This window comes from Periplaneta americana, chromosome 3 (assembly GCF_040183065.1).
Source record: "Periplaneta americana isolate PAMFEO1 chromosome 3, P.americana_PAMFEO1_priV1, whole genome shotgun sequence".
NCBI classification, from domain to species: Eukaryota; Metazoa; Arthropoda; class Insecta; order Blattodea; family Blattidae; genus Periplaneta; species Periplaneta americana.
Genome location: NC_091119.1, coordinates 145,355,166 through 145,373,962, shown reverse-complemented (window position 1 = coordinate 145,373,962; position 18,797 = coordinate 145,355,166). Strand labels below are relative to the sequence as shown.

The 18,797-nt window shown below is 36.5% G+C and overlaps 1 protein-coding gene across 2 annotated transcripts in view; it reads left to right on the top strand.

The window, feature by feature from the left end:
• Positions 1–18,797, top strand: part of LOC138696594 (cytochrome P450 4c3-like) — a 68,935-nt gene that overhangs the window by 17,546 nt on the left and 32,592 nt on the right. For both annotated transcript variants that reach the window (XM_069821746.1, XM_069821745.1), the window contains exons 2-3: positions 6,421–6,527; positions 10,409–10,499. In XM_069821746.1, the coding sequence (XP_069677847.1) occupies positions 6,421–6,527; positions 10,409–10,499 (198 nt within the window). The remainder of the gene's footprint in view (positions 1–6,420; positions 6,528–10,408; positions 10,500–18,797) is intronic.

Genomic DNA, 18,797 nt, shown 5'->3' with positions numbered 1-18,797 from the left:
TTTCCAGTCCGAAGATGGAAATTCTTCACTGCCTCAAGCAAGAAGAGGCCAGGAAGGTCGTTACAAACATGCCCGAAGGTTATTGAGATAAACATATTTCTCAACATAATTACCTATCACGTCCAGAAACTTGCACGAAAGTTATAAGTATAATATTCCACCACGGTAGAAATCTACCACCATGTTCTTAAATAAGAATACTGATCAGCATGTCCGAGAGGCGTGAACTTTCTGTTTTATTAAAGTGCATTGATGTACACCAAATGACGTCGTCCAGTGAAACCAGTAACCCCAATGCCAAAGCCAGATACAGTCACGACTCTCAGTGGACGTTCAATATGTCGTTTTTGGGTGTCAACTCTCGTAACAATAAATAAAATATTTGACAACATCATAATTATCACTATCATGATCTTTTATCAAGGTCTGGAACATTAATCTGTTCAGGGTCCAATTACGAAGCTGCTGACTAATTCTTCCAATGCCGCCCTTGACTTTTTCTTCACTAAAGATTCATTCATAGTTTTCTGCACAAAGGCAAACCTTTCACCGAAAATCCAGATTTCTAAAGTCTTTTTCTTATTTTCCGCCTTTCTCTCACTGTCCAGATACGATCCAAATATCTTAATGTTATCTATCGTCTCGTATCTTCTTCTGCCTTCAACTTTTCTCCCGTTCACCATTCCTTCCATTGCATCCTTCAGTAGACAGTTTTTCCTCAGCCAGTGACTCAACCAATTCCTTTTTCTATTCTTTCTTCACCCACTCTTTCCAGCATAGCTTCATTTCTTACTCTATCTGTCTGTTTCACACTCTCAATTCTTCTCCATATCCATATTTAAATTCTCGTACTCGTTTCTTTTCACACCCATGTCCATTTTTCTGCTCCATCATTGCCACACTCCACACAAAGCACTTCTTAATATCTTCCTTAGTTCTCTTTCCAGAGGTCCGTAGAAGATGTTCCTTAAAAAAAACTTATTGGCCATTGTTACCCTTCTTTTGACTTCCTGGCAGCAGCTCATGTTACTGCTTATAGTACATTCTAAGTATCTGAAGCTGTCCACTTTTCTCACTGCCTCATTTCGAATTCCTACGTTTCCTTATTTATTTTCCTTCCGATAACCATATTTTTCGTCTTGCTTGCATTTATCTTTATTCCTTACTGTTCATAGCTATTAAATTTAAATGTTATTTTACTGTCCATTCTAAAGATATGTCAATTCGGTAAAATAGAAGTTGTAAATAAAACTTTAGGACGACACACTACAGCTTTAAACACGGAACAGACTATAAAAAAGATGCTATGGAACAAAAGAGGCTTTTGGCATTATAGTAATGCTTTCAGTCCAAAAAGACTTTGTCATGAACATTTCTATACTTGGGGTGTACTATAAGCAGTAACATGAGCTGCTGCCAGTAAGTCAAAAGGAGGATAGCTATGGCAAAGGAAGCTTTTAAAAGAAAAAGGAGCATCTTCTGCGGACCTCTGGGAAAAGAACTAAGGAAGAAACTAGTCAAATGCTATGTGTCGAGTGGTGCATTGTATGAGGCAGAAACATGGACATTACGGCGAAGTGAAGAGAAGCGACTAAAAGCATTTGAGATGTGGATATGGAGAAGAATGGAGAGGTGAAGTGGACAGACAGAATAAGAAGTGAAGCTGTGTTGGAAAGAGTGTGTGAAGAAAGAATGATGCTGAAACTGATCAGGAAGAGGAAAAGAAATTGGCTGGATCACTGGCTAAGTTGGAACTGTCTATTGAAGAATGTAATGAAAGTAATGGTGAACGGAAAAAAGTTCGGGGTAGAAGAAGATATCAAATGATAGACAACATTAAGATATACAGTATTATGGATCATATGAGGAAACTAAGAGAAAGACAGAAAATAGGAAAGATTGGAGAATGCTGGGCTTGCAGTGAAAGACCTGACATTGGGCAGAAATCTATGAATGAGTGAATGAACATTTCCAGTTCCAACCACAATGTTATCTATAAGTTTGCTCATAGCAATAAATGTAGATGACTTCCTCTTCAAGTAGGAGGAAATGTTTTCAAGAAAAATGTTTGTTATGTTTATTATGTACAGTATTATTTTGAATTTTATTTTTTATGTATCTGATCCACAGGGCCGGGTATTTATGGAGATCGCGAAAATCACGACATAATAGATATACACTACATTTTTACTAATCTTCACGGATTAGGTGATTGTGATTAAAACGGATAAAAAAATCGCGACAAGTCGCGAAATGGAATTCTAATAGCGAAATATGAACACATTCGCGAATTATTACTATTGCGCCGTTTTATAGCGAATTTCATATTCTGAGTTTATGATTTTTTATTCGAATTTGTTATATATCGAAGTAGGCGATAGGCCTATTACATGGTAGGTCTATTCCAGGTGTTCTAATTACAATAGTGAACTCAAAAGACGGAGAATTCAACATTTCACTAATAATTTGAGGGCTGTAAATTTTTTTCGTTTTTAATGAATGTGTGTTAAATACAGTCTCAATCCAACAAATACTGTCTATTGGCCATACCGCACCTTTGCCAGAATCCAACGAACCTTTAACGTTAATTATTTGAAAAGTAATATTCATACTGAGTTAATACTCCAATTCCAAAATAATTGTATTTTCCAAAATGTTTATTAATCTCCGCCAAGTGTAGGCCTACAAGTCAATTTCCAACAATCCCCGCCGACACCAATATTAAAAAACAACAAATTATAAAATTAATCTCTATAAATATCTTGCCCTGCTGATCCAGTATATAGTTATGTTTTATTCATAATTTAATTTTAAAAAAACATCCCCATGTTATGATTTCTTTTTTTGCATAGTTTGAAGATAGTTTTTAAAATGTGAAATGTATAGGTATAAATTAACTGCATTCACCTATAATTAATTATACCACGTACCGCCACTGTTTTAATACTTCTACAAGGTCGTTGATATTTTCAGAAAAGAACGGAACTAGACTGACATTGTTATGATATCCGAATTTCAGGCAATGGGTACAGTGCGGCCGTGCTATAGAGACATAAGTAAGCACTGCTAACCGAACTCCCCTCCAGATCCAATCTGCAGTGGATTCAACAGAAATGTTATTGCGTTTATTTCGAATTACAATAGCTTATTATTTATAGACGACGGAATAATTCTCAATAAGGCTCTCGCAACCTTCAACTCTTACGTCATAAAATGCAGTTTGCACAAGACTGTGTCCGCCCACCCTAACGCGGCGGTGAAGGTAATGGCACAATCGTGATTGCATTATTGTAACTCTCTGTCCAAACATTTTATTTTGAACACGTGTTTCCTTACTTTTTCCTCACTCCTCTTCGAGTTCCTGTGAAGTGGAGATCATATTTCTTTTCAGTGTTTTCCATATGCAAATGATATTTTGTTTGTGTGGCGTAATTTTCGTTTAGCGGCAACGTTGATTCAGCTTTAAACTTGCATTTTGCGTAGGTATTGCTCGACCAAGGCCAGTGGAGTCCTGCAGCTCGGAGCGCCACTTGTACTTCTCCTGCGTTCGTATAGCGACATCGGGATAGTTCACATTACGTCCGCGTCTCCACTCGCCTCGGTCGAGTTATACCAGAGACATTATTATGATGTTGGAATAGAAAAAAGAATGTATAGCCTTTAAGCGTGGCAGGAGTTCAACTACTTAAGATGTAAATGTGTAGTAACCTTTTAATGCTCCTGCAATGAGAGAATATAAATTAGAGTTAACAATTTAACGCTTCCAGCCTCAATACTCTTCGAAATCTAAGTATGAAATAATTGGTTTACAATAGCTAAAATAAGGTATGAAAACTTTACTCAGCAACAGTTCCAAGTGACGTGAGAAAACTGCATCACAGTTGTCCCTAGATCTGTTGCTCCTCTTGAAGAAATAATCCTAATATTGATATACGGGAGTCAAACTTGGACATTACAAAAGACAGATTGGAATAAAATCCAATCAATAGCGATGAAATTTCAGAGAACCATCAAGGGATATTCTAAATTAGGTAAAATTAGAAATGAAGATATTCGTAAAGAGTTTGACATATTTTCCCTTCACGAAAACTCTCAGAATATAGACACAGAGCAACTCCAATGTTTTAAGAATGCCAATATCTCGCTTTCCACGACAAACTTATGATCACAAAGCAGCAGGAAGATGAAACCATGGTCGACCAAAGAAAGGAAAGAGTCCATTTCAGTTTTAATACAAGCCAGAACAGGTCCTCCTACGCCATGAAGTGATGTTAATAATAATAATAATAATAATAATAATAATAATAATAATAATAATAATAATAATAATCATGATAATAATAATAATAATAATAATAATAATAATAATAATGATAATAATGCATGTATAACAAGCATCTAAATGAGAGACTATTCAATTTCGGTATGTATAACGAAAAATAAGTCGCTATACATCATACATGGCTGTGATTGTCCATAGTTTTCCTAAGACACTAAAAAATATCAGGCCTCAGACCTACTTATTCACCCCAATCATAAATTTCGGTATTTTCCAAATTAAAGTGTTCACAAATCAGTATCTTGGCTTTACGAGTTACCTTGGGTACCTAAGGACGAACTTACTCGGACGCTACTCGATCAGCACAAGGCCTTGATACCCCTGCCTAGCGAGGATAGCGACGTACGCATCTCACCAACGCTCCGTCTCGGCTTTAACATCTTAGGTGACCCTATTTTGTTGCTATTCAGTCACGTTTCGGATCTCCCTTCCCTCCTTATGCGCTACCTATCATATTAAACCCACTTTCGGTTTTTATCCCTCAAAATTTATCTCAAAGTTTCTACAAGGGAATGTCAAAAAACGGAATGAGATAAGTGGCCAACCGGCTTGGAGCTCACGTAGATTCTTCTCTACAGCCCTAGATTCCCTTTGCAAGAACGCGCGATCGCATGCATTTGTTTCTACTCCCATTTCCTCATTCATTCAAAATTCCAGACATTCGTTCGAATTAGACGCACACTAAAGTTGCTGTATTCAACTGCCACAGAATGGTGGTGGAACGCGCTGCTACTGCTCCACTAACAAAAATATTTGATCATCAACGATATATATCTTCCTGAGTCCTGAGAGTATACTATACTATACTATACTATACTATACTATACTATACTATACTATACTATACTATATTATACTATACTATACTATACTATTCTATGTATACTATACTATACTTCATACATGATTATGTGCAGAGACCCAAAGTATAGTATAATATACCTGAATTTGTGCCCTAACTGTAACCTGCAGAAATTTTTCAGCAATTTTTCTCTTTTTATTGTGATGTACCGAAGTACATATGATATTTCCGTGCATGAATTCTGCGTTACCATATGATGAAGGATGGGTTATTATTTTTAAATGGGTTATTTTACGACGCTTTATCAACATCTAGGTTATTTAGCGTCTGAATGAAATGAAAGTGATAATGCCGGTGAAATGAGTCCGGGGTCCAGCACCGAAAGTTACCCAGCATTTGCTCGTATTGGGTTGAGGGAAAAACCCGGAAAAAACCTCAACCTCGAACCCGGGACCTTTGGTTTAACGTACCAACGCTCTACCAACTGAGCTACCCGAGAACTCTACCCGACACCGATCCAATTCTTCCCTCTATATCCACATACCTCAAAGTGGGCTGACAACCGTCAAGCAACCAACTTCGAGTGCACACTAACTCCGTGTGACTTACATTGTGGTTTTCTGTTAACGAACAGTGACGTGTATTATGTAAATCAAGATTTCAGGTATAACTCCCTGTAAAGTTGATTCAAATCAACTTTACAGGGAGTTATACCTGAAATCTTGATTTGCTCAACCAGGTAATTTGCCCCGACCGGGGTTCGAACCCGGACCACCTGGTTTCACGGCCGGACGCGCTGACCATTACTCCACACGTGTGGACTAAAGGATGAGTGGCACCGGGATTCGAACCTGGGTTTTCACACCGGTGGAACTTAAACTGAGAGAATTGAATCCGGCATCGGAACTGGAATCCGGTGTGGCTTAGTGGATTAAACGTCAGCACGTAGAGCTGAAAACCCGGGTTCGAGTCCCAGTGCCGGAGAATTTTTCTGCGCTCCAACCCCACCCTTCATCATTTTTTCTCATGTCAGTGACTTGTTTAAGTGTAGAATTACACTGAACTTTAAAAATAAAACAACAAAAGTCTCAGGACTCAGGAGGATGTGTTGGTAAACGCCAGGGAAGAAATTAGACATGAGAACGAAATCTTGGTAGTCTACATTAATGTTCCACGGAGCAAGCTACGAAAGAGATCCTGAGAACTTCTGATCCTCAAGTATGGTACAATAAGAAGAGCATTTTTCTTAATATGTTGATCAAAATGTTTCAATTTTCAGAATTCTTCCGCTTGATGTCCCAATGTGCGGAAAAATACGGTGACGTCTTCCGCTTGTGGATTGGATCAAGACCTTTCATCTTCCTATACCGCGCTGAAGAGATTCAGGTAATGCGAATAATTGAATATCATCATAATCATCAATGTCATCATCGTTACCACGACCACCACCATCATCATTATCATCGTCATCATCAGACTTAGTCCATTTGCCTCCTATTACGCTTATATAAATTTGTAGAAATTTCAGTCATATTTGAAATTATCTAATACTTTGAGACAAGCTTAAAATTAGCATAAAACATTTAATTTATTTAAAGTTCGTATAAAATATTTATTATTTTTTTAATTCCTTGAATTAAAAATTTTCAAAAATTGGCTTATGTTAATTTATTTCATATTAAAAACAAGCTTATACAGTACATTTTTATGGTAAGTAGGTAGCCACCATACTAGGCCTATTTATAAATAAATTAGTGTAATTATTTGCACATTAGGTAAATAGTACCAATTTTTTATATTAATTTAAAATAGTTTTATTTAATAACATTAATTAACTTACCCTAGGTATCATTTAGCAATTCTAATAGATAGACCTTTTAAAATCTATGTTAGTTGTTCTATTGATATAAATATTTATACATTTTGAACATTTTTTGATAGTATTTTCAAGAATTTAAGTTGAGCTGATTACTTGGCTGGGTTTTTTTCGAGGCTTTCTCCAACCGTAAGGCGAATGTCAGGTAACCTATGGCGAATCCTTGGCCTCATCTCGCCAAATACCATTTCGCTATCACCAATCCCATTAACACTAACTAACCTAGCCGTTGATACATTGTCGTTACATGACCAAGTAAAAAAGAAGACAGGAAATATGCAGGTGCTGTTACAAAAGCTTGTGGTGGCGAAGAATTTAAAGTGTCTGTAATGTTCAAGGAAGAGAAGCACTACAAATGCTGACGTATTGGTATATTCGTCACATGACATTACATATATGGTTGTAAACAACCGCGGATATTTTAAATTTAAAAGTGCATTTTAGTGTTGTTTTGTATAATAAGAACTGTAGGCATAGTGTATAAGTCTTTCACAAGAAGTGATGTATTATAGTGCATATAAAACAATTAGTAACCAACATGACAGAAATATTCGTGTGTCACAACACATTTGCAATATTTCATTTCTTAATGGTACTGTTAATTTTTTTAAAGTTTGTGATTTAGTAGTTACATGTACTACACAAGTGTCTTAATTGTTTGGAAAACAATTGAATGCATTTATATCATTTGGCAATAATAATAACATTTTCCATTTTGGTAACAAATCAAGTGGCAAGAAAATGTTCGTATGTTACACCATATAATATTTCTTATTTTTTACATTATTAATTATTCCTTTTCATTAAGAATTTGTGTATATATTTAGAAATGTTTATGTTAAAAGACAGTCATAAACTACTAAGTATTTAATTAAATATCCTGTGAAGATCATAGTTACTTCAAAAATGTTACGTATGTCATTGTGGAATCACCCTATATTACATATAGGAGTGCCTAGGTTGTGTTTTGTTCTTGTATGGATCCGGTCCTGGAAAATTTAAGCCCAGTCAAGTCAAGCTCACTATTATCTTAATTTCCTATGCAATCAAATCTGATCTTTCTAACTAATTAGGCAAAAATAAAAACATATACAAACATTAGCTGCCGCTACTAACTATATGATACGAAAATCGTTCTCTTGAGTGACCCTTTTGTGAACCTATTAAAACACACGTGCTTCCCATCACTCTTCATTTTTCCTCATCAACTAGAATATCTAGATGCACAGGCCAAATCCATATGATAAAAAAATCAGTTTCCATATAGGAAAAACAGTATTTCGAAATTACAATGTAGGAACTTGAAAAAAAACGACAAGGACCACGATAAGGACCAGGATAACGATCATGATAAAGATAACAAGAAATCACGATAAGAACCACGATAAAGACAACAAGAACCATGATAAGAACCAATACAAAGACAAGGACCACGATAAGAATTACAAAAAAAGTCAATGTCAAGGACAGGGAAAACGACAAGGACCACATGAACCATGTTGTCGTGATCCTTATCGTGGTCCTTGTCGTCATCCTTGTCGTAGTCCTAATTGTTTTTGTCGTCCTTGTTGATCTTATCGTGATCTTTATTGCCTTTGTCGTGGTCCTTATTGTGGTTACTGTTGTCTTTGTAGTGGTCCTTACCATGGTCCTTATTGTCTTCGTCATGGTTCTTATCATGGTCGTCGTGGTCATGGTCGTGGTCGTGATCGTGATCCTTTTTGTGATCGTTGTTGTAGTGCTTGTCGTGACCCTTGTCGTGCTCCTTATCGTGGTCCTTATTGTCTTTGTCGTGGTCCTTATCGTGATCTTATTTTGTAACGGTCCTTATCGTGGTCTTTATTGTCTTTGTCATGGTCCTTATCGTGATCTTGTTTTGTGACGGTCCTTATCGTGATCTTTATTATCTTTGTCGTGGTCCTTTTCGTGTTCCTTGTCGTGGTCGTCGTGATATTTGTCTCGATCCTTATTGTGATCCATGACGTGATAGTTGTAGTGATCCATGTCGTGATCCTTGTCATTGTCCTTGTCACGGTCATAGTCCTTTTTATGGTCCTTGTTGTCGTTGTAGTAGTCCTTATTATGGTCCTTGTTGTCGTTGTAGTAGTCCTTATTATGTTCCTTGTCTTTATTATGATCTTTATCGTGAACGTTGTCGTGGTCCTTGTAATCCTTATTGTGATCCATGTCGAGGTCCGTATCCTGATTCTTGTGATACATGTCGTAACTCTCATTGTGGTTCTTTTTGTCATTGTGGTCCTTGTTATCATTGTAATGATCCTTATCGTGGTTCTTGTCGTTGTCATCGACCTGCATTTGTAATTTATAAATAATATTGTTTTCACCATTTGGCAAGTGAGTTTGTATCATACTGCAGGCCTATAAATAATCTGGGTCTCGATTGGCCCTAAGCGTATGGAATTTCTCACAGATGTTCCGATGCTCCAAGATAATATTATATTACACTATTTGCAGGATACACCGATCTAGTTAAAAAGTATAAGTTTTACGAATTGTTTGTGTCAAATGAAATTAATCCGGTTTGTCTTCATTAGCATCATCATCATATTCCAGGCACGAAATTAGGCCATTGTTGGCCTGTTTCGGTTCCAGCTATACAGGATCCAATAGACGTTTCTGTGGACGTCCAGGTCGTCATCGTCCTTGAGAGTGGTATTTTAGCATTTCTTGAGGTGTCCGGCCAACTTCCATACGAGAAATGTGTTCAAGCCATCTGTTTCTGTATTCCGTAATTTTTTCTTCTAATGGTTGCATGTTGAGTTCCTGCAGTATATCCTCGTTCCTCTTGTGGTCCAGAAGTGTGTATCCTGCAGTTCGTCGCAGATATTTCATTTCAGCTGCTCTTAATCTTCTGATATCTTCATTAGCAATAAGCAGATAATATAATTCTTTAATTGGCCATTTAACGAAGCTCAATGAATCACACATTTACCTAGCGTCGATAAAATTGATGCTAGCGAGATGAGAACGAGGATTCGCCGAGGATTGCCTGACATTCGCCTTACAGTTCGCCTTCAGAGAACCCAACACGGTAACCAGCCCAAAGCGGGATTCGAATCCATGCCCAAACGTAGCCTCGGATCAGGAGAACAGCTCCTTAATTCTGAGCTACACCGATGACGGAAATGTTTGTTCAAGTAATAGTATAACGAAAAACTTTACGCTATATTTCAAAAATATAATTTCTCTTCCAACTTTTAATAGCAGCTACAATACTATTAATGTCTTGTTCTTTACAGTTTTTACCTGTGTACAAACTTTGAGAGAAGAGTTCGATCTGATATGGAAGATTCCCTGAAGAGCGTGTTTTCCAACTTTTGTCTTTGTCTTCTCTTGTGTATTGTGTTGACACTGAAATGTTTGTTTGCAGCCCATTCTGAACTCCAGCGTCCACATCGACAAGAGCTACGAATACAGTTTTCTTTTGCCGTGGGTCGGGACTGGCTTGCTTACGAGTTCTGGTAAGTAATGGTGATGTCATCAGTCCCAAGTGTATCGCTGTTTTCAAATGCTAAAGAAATATGTAATTTTTAATTTGCGTCATCTTAGAGACTAGGAATGCGTGAGAGAATATGTGCCAGACAACATATTGCAAAACCGCTTTCAAATATTTTGTTTATGTAGACTTGTGGCTCCTTGTTCTGTGACGGCATTCAGCCAACTGCTCAATATTCACACTCATTCATATTTGCACACAAGAGATTGAATGCAGCCGGCCGCGGAGTACAGCTATTTCATGTAGTCTTCATTTTGTGTTACGAAGATGACACATGATTTGTCATTATACGATTTTTGTAGTAGTTTAACATATTACCAATGACGTTCCTTTTACATTTAACTTTTTAATTATATATCGTGCTTCTAAAAATTAACACTGTACACGTCATTTGACAGCCAAACTTTCAGAATTTCAAGTTATAACTTTCAGAAACGTTTTTCATATTTTTGTTACCACTGGAGATACTGTTGAAAAATGGAAACTTCACAACATAAATCATGTTGCGTTCACAGTTTGCTACAACAAATTCAGTGACAATATAGTACAAAGATTGTTTTGTGGATATTTCCGAATAGACCACCTACCACAACGCTGAATTAGACGTACTCCAGTCGCTGATATAGTTTATCGCACTTGGCCTCCCAGGTCACCAGACTTAACATGTGACTTCTTTCTTTGGAGGAATGTGAAGGATACAGTTTATGTGTCACCTCTATCCCAAGACCTTGGAGAAGTAAGACATCGCATCATTGCTGCGATGTCATCCATGAACAGATATTTGTTGTATTACCGTGTTGATGTATGCAATGTAACAAGGGGTTCTCACAATGAGTGATAATAACGTGCCCATTCAGCACCGTGAGGGATTTGGTAGGGATATCCGGTTTCGAAAACAAGATATAACGGCTGGGGGATCAAACAACTGACTACAGAATTTTCCCTACTGACTGGATGATCGTTCTTGCAGGCAGGCAGGCAGACTAACAGGTAGTAAATAAGTGACTAGGTCGACAGATAGATAGATTGGTCGAACGGAAGGGAAGCGGACGGGCAGTCAAACGAACGGACAGGCAGACGGAGGACAGAAGGGCCGGCGGACGAACGGACAGTCGGAATGAAGAACGGATAGATAGTAAACAGATAGATGGATGGATGAAATGATAGTTGATCCATTTCAAGAATTGGACATTTGATGCATTCTGTCATTCATGTTATACCAGTAATTAATAATGAACCGTACGGTACATATCCATAAGTAGTAGGACGTTCATGCTGTCAACAGAGTAGAAGATCACCACTTAAAGTCTTGGTTTTTAAGAACCACGTATGCGAGGTACGTGGTGCAAGACTGACACTGCGTGTCACCTTTGCAATGATGCTGCGAGGCTTAAGGCCGGTTCACAATAAACCGGAAACGTAAACGAGAACGGAAATATTGTTAAAATAAATGTATTTAAATGTAATCATTCACAATTAACTATTGTGAATGCTCACATTTAAATACATTTATTTTAACAATATTTCCGTTCTCGTTCTCATTGTCGTTTCCGTTCCCGGTTTATTGTGAATCAGCCTTTAGGCCTTGGTTTTTCTGAGCCGACGCATGTGTCGATTCAGAAAAACCAAGAATTAAGGCAAACACGCATAAAGACACATCGACAAATCCATTTCGGGGAGAAATACATCTTGACTTTCCTCTCGAAAATTGGAAATATTCCTTTTTCTTCAGCTACAGCTTGCATCACAACGGAGAACATTTTAATTATTAGAAGAATAAGATTTTTTTAGAGTTTTATGTAAGCGTATTATTATGTAAGTGAACATATTGTAACATTCTACATTACAATAACATTGCACACTAACGTTCCAGTTCTAAATTAGATCAACGGTTTGTCTAATTTGTAGTCACAAATTTCCAATAGGAGTTGCGGTACAGTTTATCACATAAGCCCACTTCAGAATAAGAGACAGCTTTAGACCTGGAGATCTATGAGTTTATGATACTGAAATGAACTGTTTGAATTTCGGGAGGGGACACTACGATCCAGCACTGCGACCTTTGAGATCTATTGTGCTATCCTTCAAGCTAGGCGCATTCCCAAATCCACACCGGCTGACTACACTAAGATTCGCTGCGTAGTCAGTTTTCGAGTAGGCAATCCCCTTCGTTCCTTGGCCAGTCCCGTCCGTGTGATCGGGGAAAGCTATAGAATGATGACTGGATGAAAAGATGCTGACGGAATGACGTAGATGCCTAATATGTGGAAACGGGTGAAGCCCGAGAAAAACTCCAAATGCAACCTTGTCCGCCACAAGCGTCACTATGGACTTTTCAATGAAAAATCCCAGACCTGACCAGGACTCGATCCCGAACCGCCTGCGTAACAGACCGAAGATATGTTCACTCAGCCATCGCAGAGGTACAGATTATGATATTACTTTTTTAATTCAGTAAGTAAAATTCAAACTGACAACTAAGAAATATAACTTACATCATTGATGTACGCGAATCACAAGGTAGGAACCACTTTTATGAATTAATAGGCCTAACTGCAACACATTTAAACACATGATTATAACGCTGAAAGCAAGTGGTAAGGTCGCTTAACGCTGAAAATGTTTCGGGTCAATTTACTACACACTTAACTTAATGAAGAGAATTCCGTATACATTTTAGTGGACGCCATTTACATAAACTTGGCAAAGTTGGCCAAAGTTCAACTTCTGCCATACGTCTCAAGTCACGAGTGCATAACAAACAAAACAAAGCGTCAAAGAAAACATGCTAAACAAATTTACAGTCTATGACGAAGACGGCACTACACGTGTCGAGCGTTTCGCAACAATTCAATACCTTAATCACGTTCCGAATATTACAGCTATTCAAAAAGCATGTACAGCTGTCAAAAGAAAAGGTAACCGCTCTCTAGAAGCTAAGTTCCCTTCGGGTATCTTCGCTACAATTCGGAGACAGACCGATGTTACAAATTGTTGGGTCACGTGTTCTGGTACCTACAGTAAATTACAATTGAAGTATTGTGCATGTCACTATTGTAGAATAGTGGTAGCGTTCCGGTCTGATATTCATGAGGTCGTGTGTTCGAACTCAACCTAGTGCTTCTTTTATTTTTCTGTTTTTAAGAAAGAGACAAAATATAATTGCTCCTGTCTATTTTATGACTGTTCTAGTAATTAACATCAGGTTCCTGAATGTATTATGCCATGACTTTATTATTCTTTCTTTCCATATGGCTTCAAATGGAAAGAAAGAAAGAAAGAAAGAAAGAAAGAAAGAAAGAAAGAAAGAAAGAAAGAAAGAAAGAAAGAAAGAAAGAAAGAGAGAGAGAGAAAGAAAGAAGGAAGGAAAGAAAGAAGAAAGAAAGAAAGAAAGAAAGAAAGAAAGAAAGAAAGAAAGAAAGAAAGAAAGAAAGAAAGAAAGAAAGAAAGAAAGAAAGAAATATTTTATTCTCAACAAAAATATCTTTGGCATAAATAAAACAAACTGACTAGCGTCTGCCTTAGAAATTCAAACAATTAATAGTTCAAAAAACAAAACAAAAAGCCATGATACAATATTTAGTCCATCTTCCTCCCATCTCGATTACATCTTGCAGTCGAGTGGGCATGGACTCAACTAGTCTTTTCAAATAGGAACTGTTCTTAGCCACGACATCCCAGGCATCCTGGATGAGCTTCCACAAATCATCAGGACGTCTTGGAGTGGGATTGGACCAATTTTTCTGCATATACTTCTGCTTGTGCCCCCGTATCTCAGTCAGAAGAACGTCGAAATTTAGGTGTCAACGTCTCAGGTTCAAATCCTCGTCAATCCCTTTCATTTTATTATGTTACAGGATAGTATAAGTATATGTGAAGAGAAAACTAACACTAGTATTATGCAGCTGTATTGTTCCAAACCTAACATTAAATTTATATTATTTATATCGCTAAAGAATGATAACAGTATATAAATGATAGCTTGAATATTATTTATATCGCTAAAGAACGATAACAAATTACAAATGATAACTCGAATATTATTTATATCGCTAACGAACGATAACAAAATAAAATGATAACTTGAACACGGCTCGAACTTACAACCTTCGAATCACTAATCTAGCATTCTACAGATGCTCTACAAGATGCAAATATTGAATAACTCCTGCTTAATTCAATACTTCTGAAACTACTTTAAGTGCGATTATACAAGCGCATGCATCGTGTAACATCACCGTGACCCAAAGTGGACTTATATATTCGCTGTTCACGAGTGCGGTCACTTTTTCTTTGACAGCTGTACACAGTGCACATGGACTGATTAGTGTGAATCCTGGATGAAAATGGAGACAAAAATGTTGGTGACAAAATTTCTTCCGAAGAATTTTTAATTGCACAATTGGACGACATTGCACAACAAAAAATGTTTTATTAGTCTACTATAATGTAACATTTACTGCGTTTATCACTCTATCTAAGAAGCAAGAAACTGATAAAAACAATACTTCATTACGAAGTTATGAAGAAACATGATACAAAATAATCATTAAAATAAAGAGATTTAAAAAATGAGTGAGGTGGTTTGAACCATGAACATTTAGTTTTAAAGAAGCGTATGGATAGAGTTACGATCACAGCAGTAACATTTATTTACAAAATACAATGCTGCCACATTGTGAAATTACAAATTCTTGGGATGAAATTATGTTATTAATATTTTCTTCCCCATTTCCATCCAGGATTCCCACTATGTAGTCCGTATGAGCGAATTTTAGGACGCTCTGTATAAATTGATTTAATTACTGTATACCCAACTGATAAAGATGAACATACCGTTTCCTGGATTCTACATAAATGAAAGTCTTTAGCATTCTACAGAGTAAGAAATCTAATTTTATTCCACAGCAATAGCTATAAAAGTTCGAATCATGCCGTCATAATCATTCGTGATTCGAACGTCTGAAACTCGTGACACCAAAACTGAAAGATAGCGACAGAAGAATTTATTCCAGCAAGCAGAATATACGTTGATATGGTCCAATACCATGCGGATTGTAATCAATCTCGTATATATTACATCACATTATGATCCGTCATTGTCTCAATCCTATGCTTTTCTTGTTCTGTCCAGATTATTACGTTCTTAAGCCTAGTATCTTTAAAAGCGACATATTCAAAAACAATATAAACTAAATTAATAAATGTTTTTAAAAATTAGATATGTTACGTATTAAGGTATGATATATCGAAACCATCAGAAGCGTAAATACTCGATAAAACACTATCCAACCACAAACGCTACAAAAAGAAACGTTGGAGCCCAAAGATAATAATTAAATTTCACATAACAGACTGACTGCACATGTTTAATACAAAATTATCACACAGAGACTTCAAATTCATAACATTTACGTGATGATATCAGTGCACACCCATCCCTGATTCCGACTGCGAAATCATTAAATACCTCCCACATGTCTCGTCTGCTATTTGGCCTGCCTAAACAAAAATGAATGGCAAAAGTTACACACTTAGCAATACATAGTAAGCACATTAATTCAATTTAAAAACAAAACCAAATTCATCAGTAGGTTAGGAAGTATGAGTACGCAGGAATTTTGTTAAATAAATCCTGAACCTTTTCTCTTGGCCATTCGAAGCTTTACAAAAATCAGACAATGCTTTGAAGATCGTAATATGTGAACAGTGAACTCCTTTTTTTGTACAAGACAATGCTTTGAAGATCGTAATATGTGAATAGTGAACTACTTTTTTTGTACAATACAATGCTTTGAAGATCGTAATATGTGAATAGTGAACTACTTTTTTGTACAAGACAATGCTTTGAAGATCGTAATATGTGAATAGTGAACTACTTTTTTTGTACTAGACAATGCTTTGAAGATCGTAATATGTGAATAGTGAACTACTTTTTTGTACAACACAATGCTTTGAAGATCGTAATATGTGAATAGTGAACTACTTTTTTTGTACAATACAATGCTTTGAAGATCGTAATATGTGAATAGTGAACTACTTTTTTGTACAAGACAATGCTTTGAAGATCGTAATATGTGAATAGTGAACTACTTTTTTTTGTACAATACAATGCTTTGAAGTTCGTAATATAGAATAATGAACTACTTTTTTGTACAGTATAACAGACGAGTCTAAAAGGATTTATGTATTGTATTAAAATTATGATAAAACAATTATATTACCGGTTGTTCTGTATGGTTGTGAAACTTGGACTCTCACTTTGAGAGAGGAGCAGAGATTAAGGGTGTGTGAGAATAAGGTGCTTAGGAAAATATTTGGGGTTAAGAGGGATGAAGTTACAGGAGAATGGAGAAAGTTACACAACACAGAACTGCACGCATTGTATTCTTCACCTGACATAATTAGGAACATTAAATCCAGACGTTTGAGATAGGCAGGGCATGTAGCACGTATGGGCGAATCCAGAAATGCATATAGAGTGTTAGTTGGGAGGCCGGAGGGAAAAAGACCTTTAGGGAGGCCGAGACGTAGATGGGAAGATAATATTAAAATGGATTTGAGGGAGGTGGGATATGATGATAGAGAATGGATTAATTTTGCTCAGGATAGGGACCAATGGCGGGCTTATGTGAGGGCGGCAATGAACCTCCGGGTTCCTTAAAAGCCAGTAAGTAAGTAAGTATTAAAATTATGAAGCGTCTCAAAGCTCAAGTCCATACCACACACTAGTGACTAGTAACTAGGCAACTTGTAAACTACACAGTAGGGAGCTTTGGACATGTATGCTTGAAACATAGCCTTCACATATCTCAATTTTAGCATAAAACATAATCAGGGAAAAAATGTACTCGCAAGGCAAGTTTAATATTTTCTGAATTTTGAAAATATCTTACGTGGATTTTTTTTATGTACATCTGTCATTATATTTCTTCTGTAGGGCCGATATTAAACTATCAACGCTCTTTGAACAAATTTTTTTAAACAAAAACATTTGAGGATCTTTGATATAAGAACTCGGACAAAAACCATCTTAGACCATTCTTTGACGACTTTATAGTCTCGGATGTGCTTACTGGCATTGAAAACGGCGTCCTGTAGTGTTTGTAAATCATTGATGGGGATTGCATACATCAAGACCTTTAAGTTTGTGTTTGCTACGGACAATCACAGACAGATGTCTAGTGCAATGCAGACACAAATGACTCCACGCCTGTTTACTCATTTATTTACTGCATTGCAATAAGAAAAGGGCAAAGAGTTCGCATAAGAAGATATGTTGCTGTTACAATACGAATTTCACTGTCCTTGTTTCTTCATAGATATTAATTTTATGACCCACGTTTATTACACTTTTTCTTGTTTTTATGAATACTACCTCCTCTCAAAATATTAGATCTTTTTAACACCTTACAGTGAAAATATGCAAAGTATGTCGCTTTAAGAATATTTATATCCTCAATATAAATAAGGGTCTTAAGGAGACCCCGCCGTGATTTCTCTGCATTTTCAAGATATATACTTTTTATTTTTTCTCTCTGTACAAATCAAAGATATCTGTATGAAATTTCTCATGTAAATTTGCTGTCGTATAATCAAATATTCAAAAGCACATTGCAATTGGTTACACAGTTTGATCACACCACAAATCTTAATTCTGGTTAAAAATATAAACAAAAATTAAAACAACGTTACATTAAAGTACCAATATCTCTAAAACTCAAGCTATAAAATTTTGCATGACATTTAGAATTGATAGTATCTTCATTTTTTGCCAGTTTATGTAAGGTAGGTGGAAAAACTTGCATTCCAGAAATAAGTTTTATTGAATAAATTAATTTATTTATAATTATAAAACTTCATTAATTATTTTTTCATGCGAAATAATTTCAAAATTAGCAATTGTAAGACATAAATGCAAGGTGCGGCAAAGAAATCGGACGGTTTTAGAAGGTCGTTTACTGCGCAACATAAGGGGTTATGGATTTCGATCGACCGTCGTTTTTTAGCATTTTTGATGCTATTTTGTGTAATCATGGAAGTATGGAGCTCGGAGCATCTTTATCGAGACATTTTTCAAGAATTGTGATTCAGTTGTGAAAATCCAGCCTGTCTTTCATCTCCAATTTAATGTTGCCCGCCACGGAGCCGTTCCTGCTCGCAATACCATATTGAGATGGGTGCAAAACTTTCGATTATCAGCATTAGCTTGCAAGAAGAAACCACCAGGACACGTTCGAAGTGTACGAACGTCAGATAACAT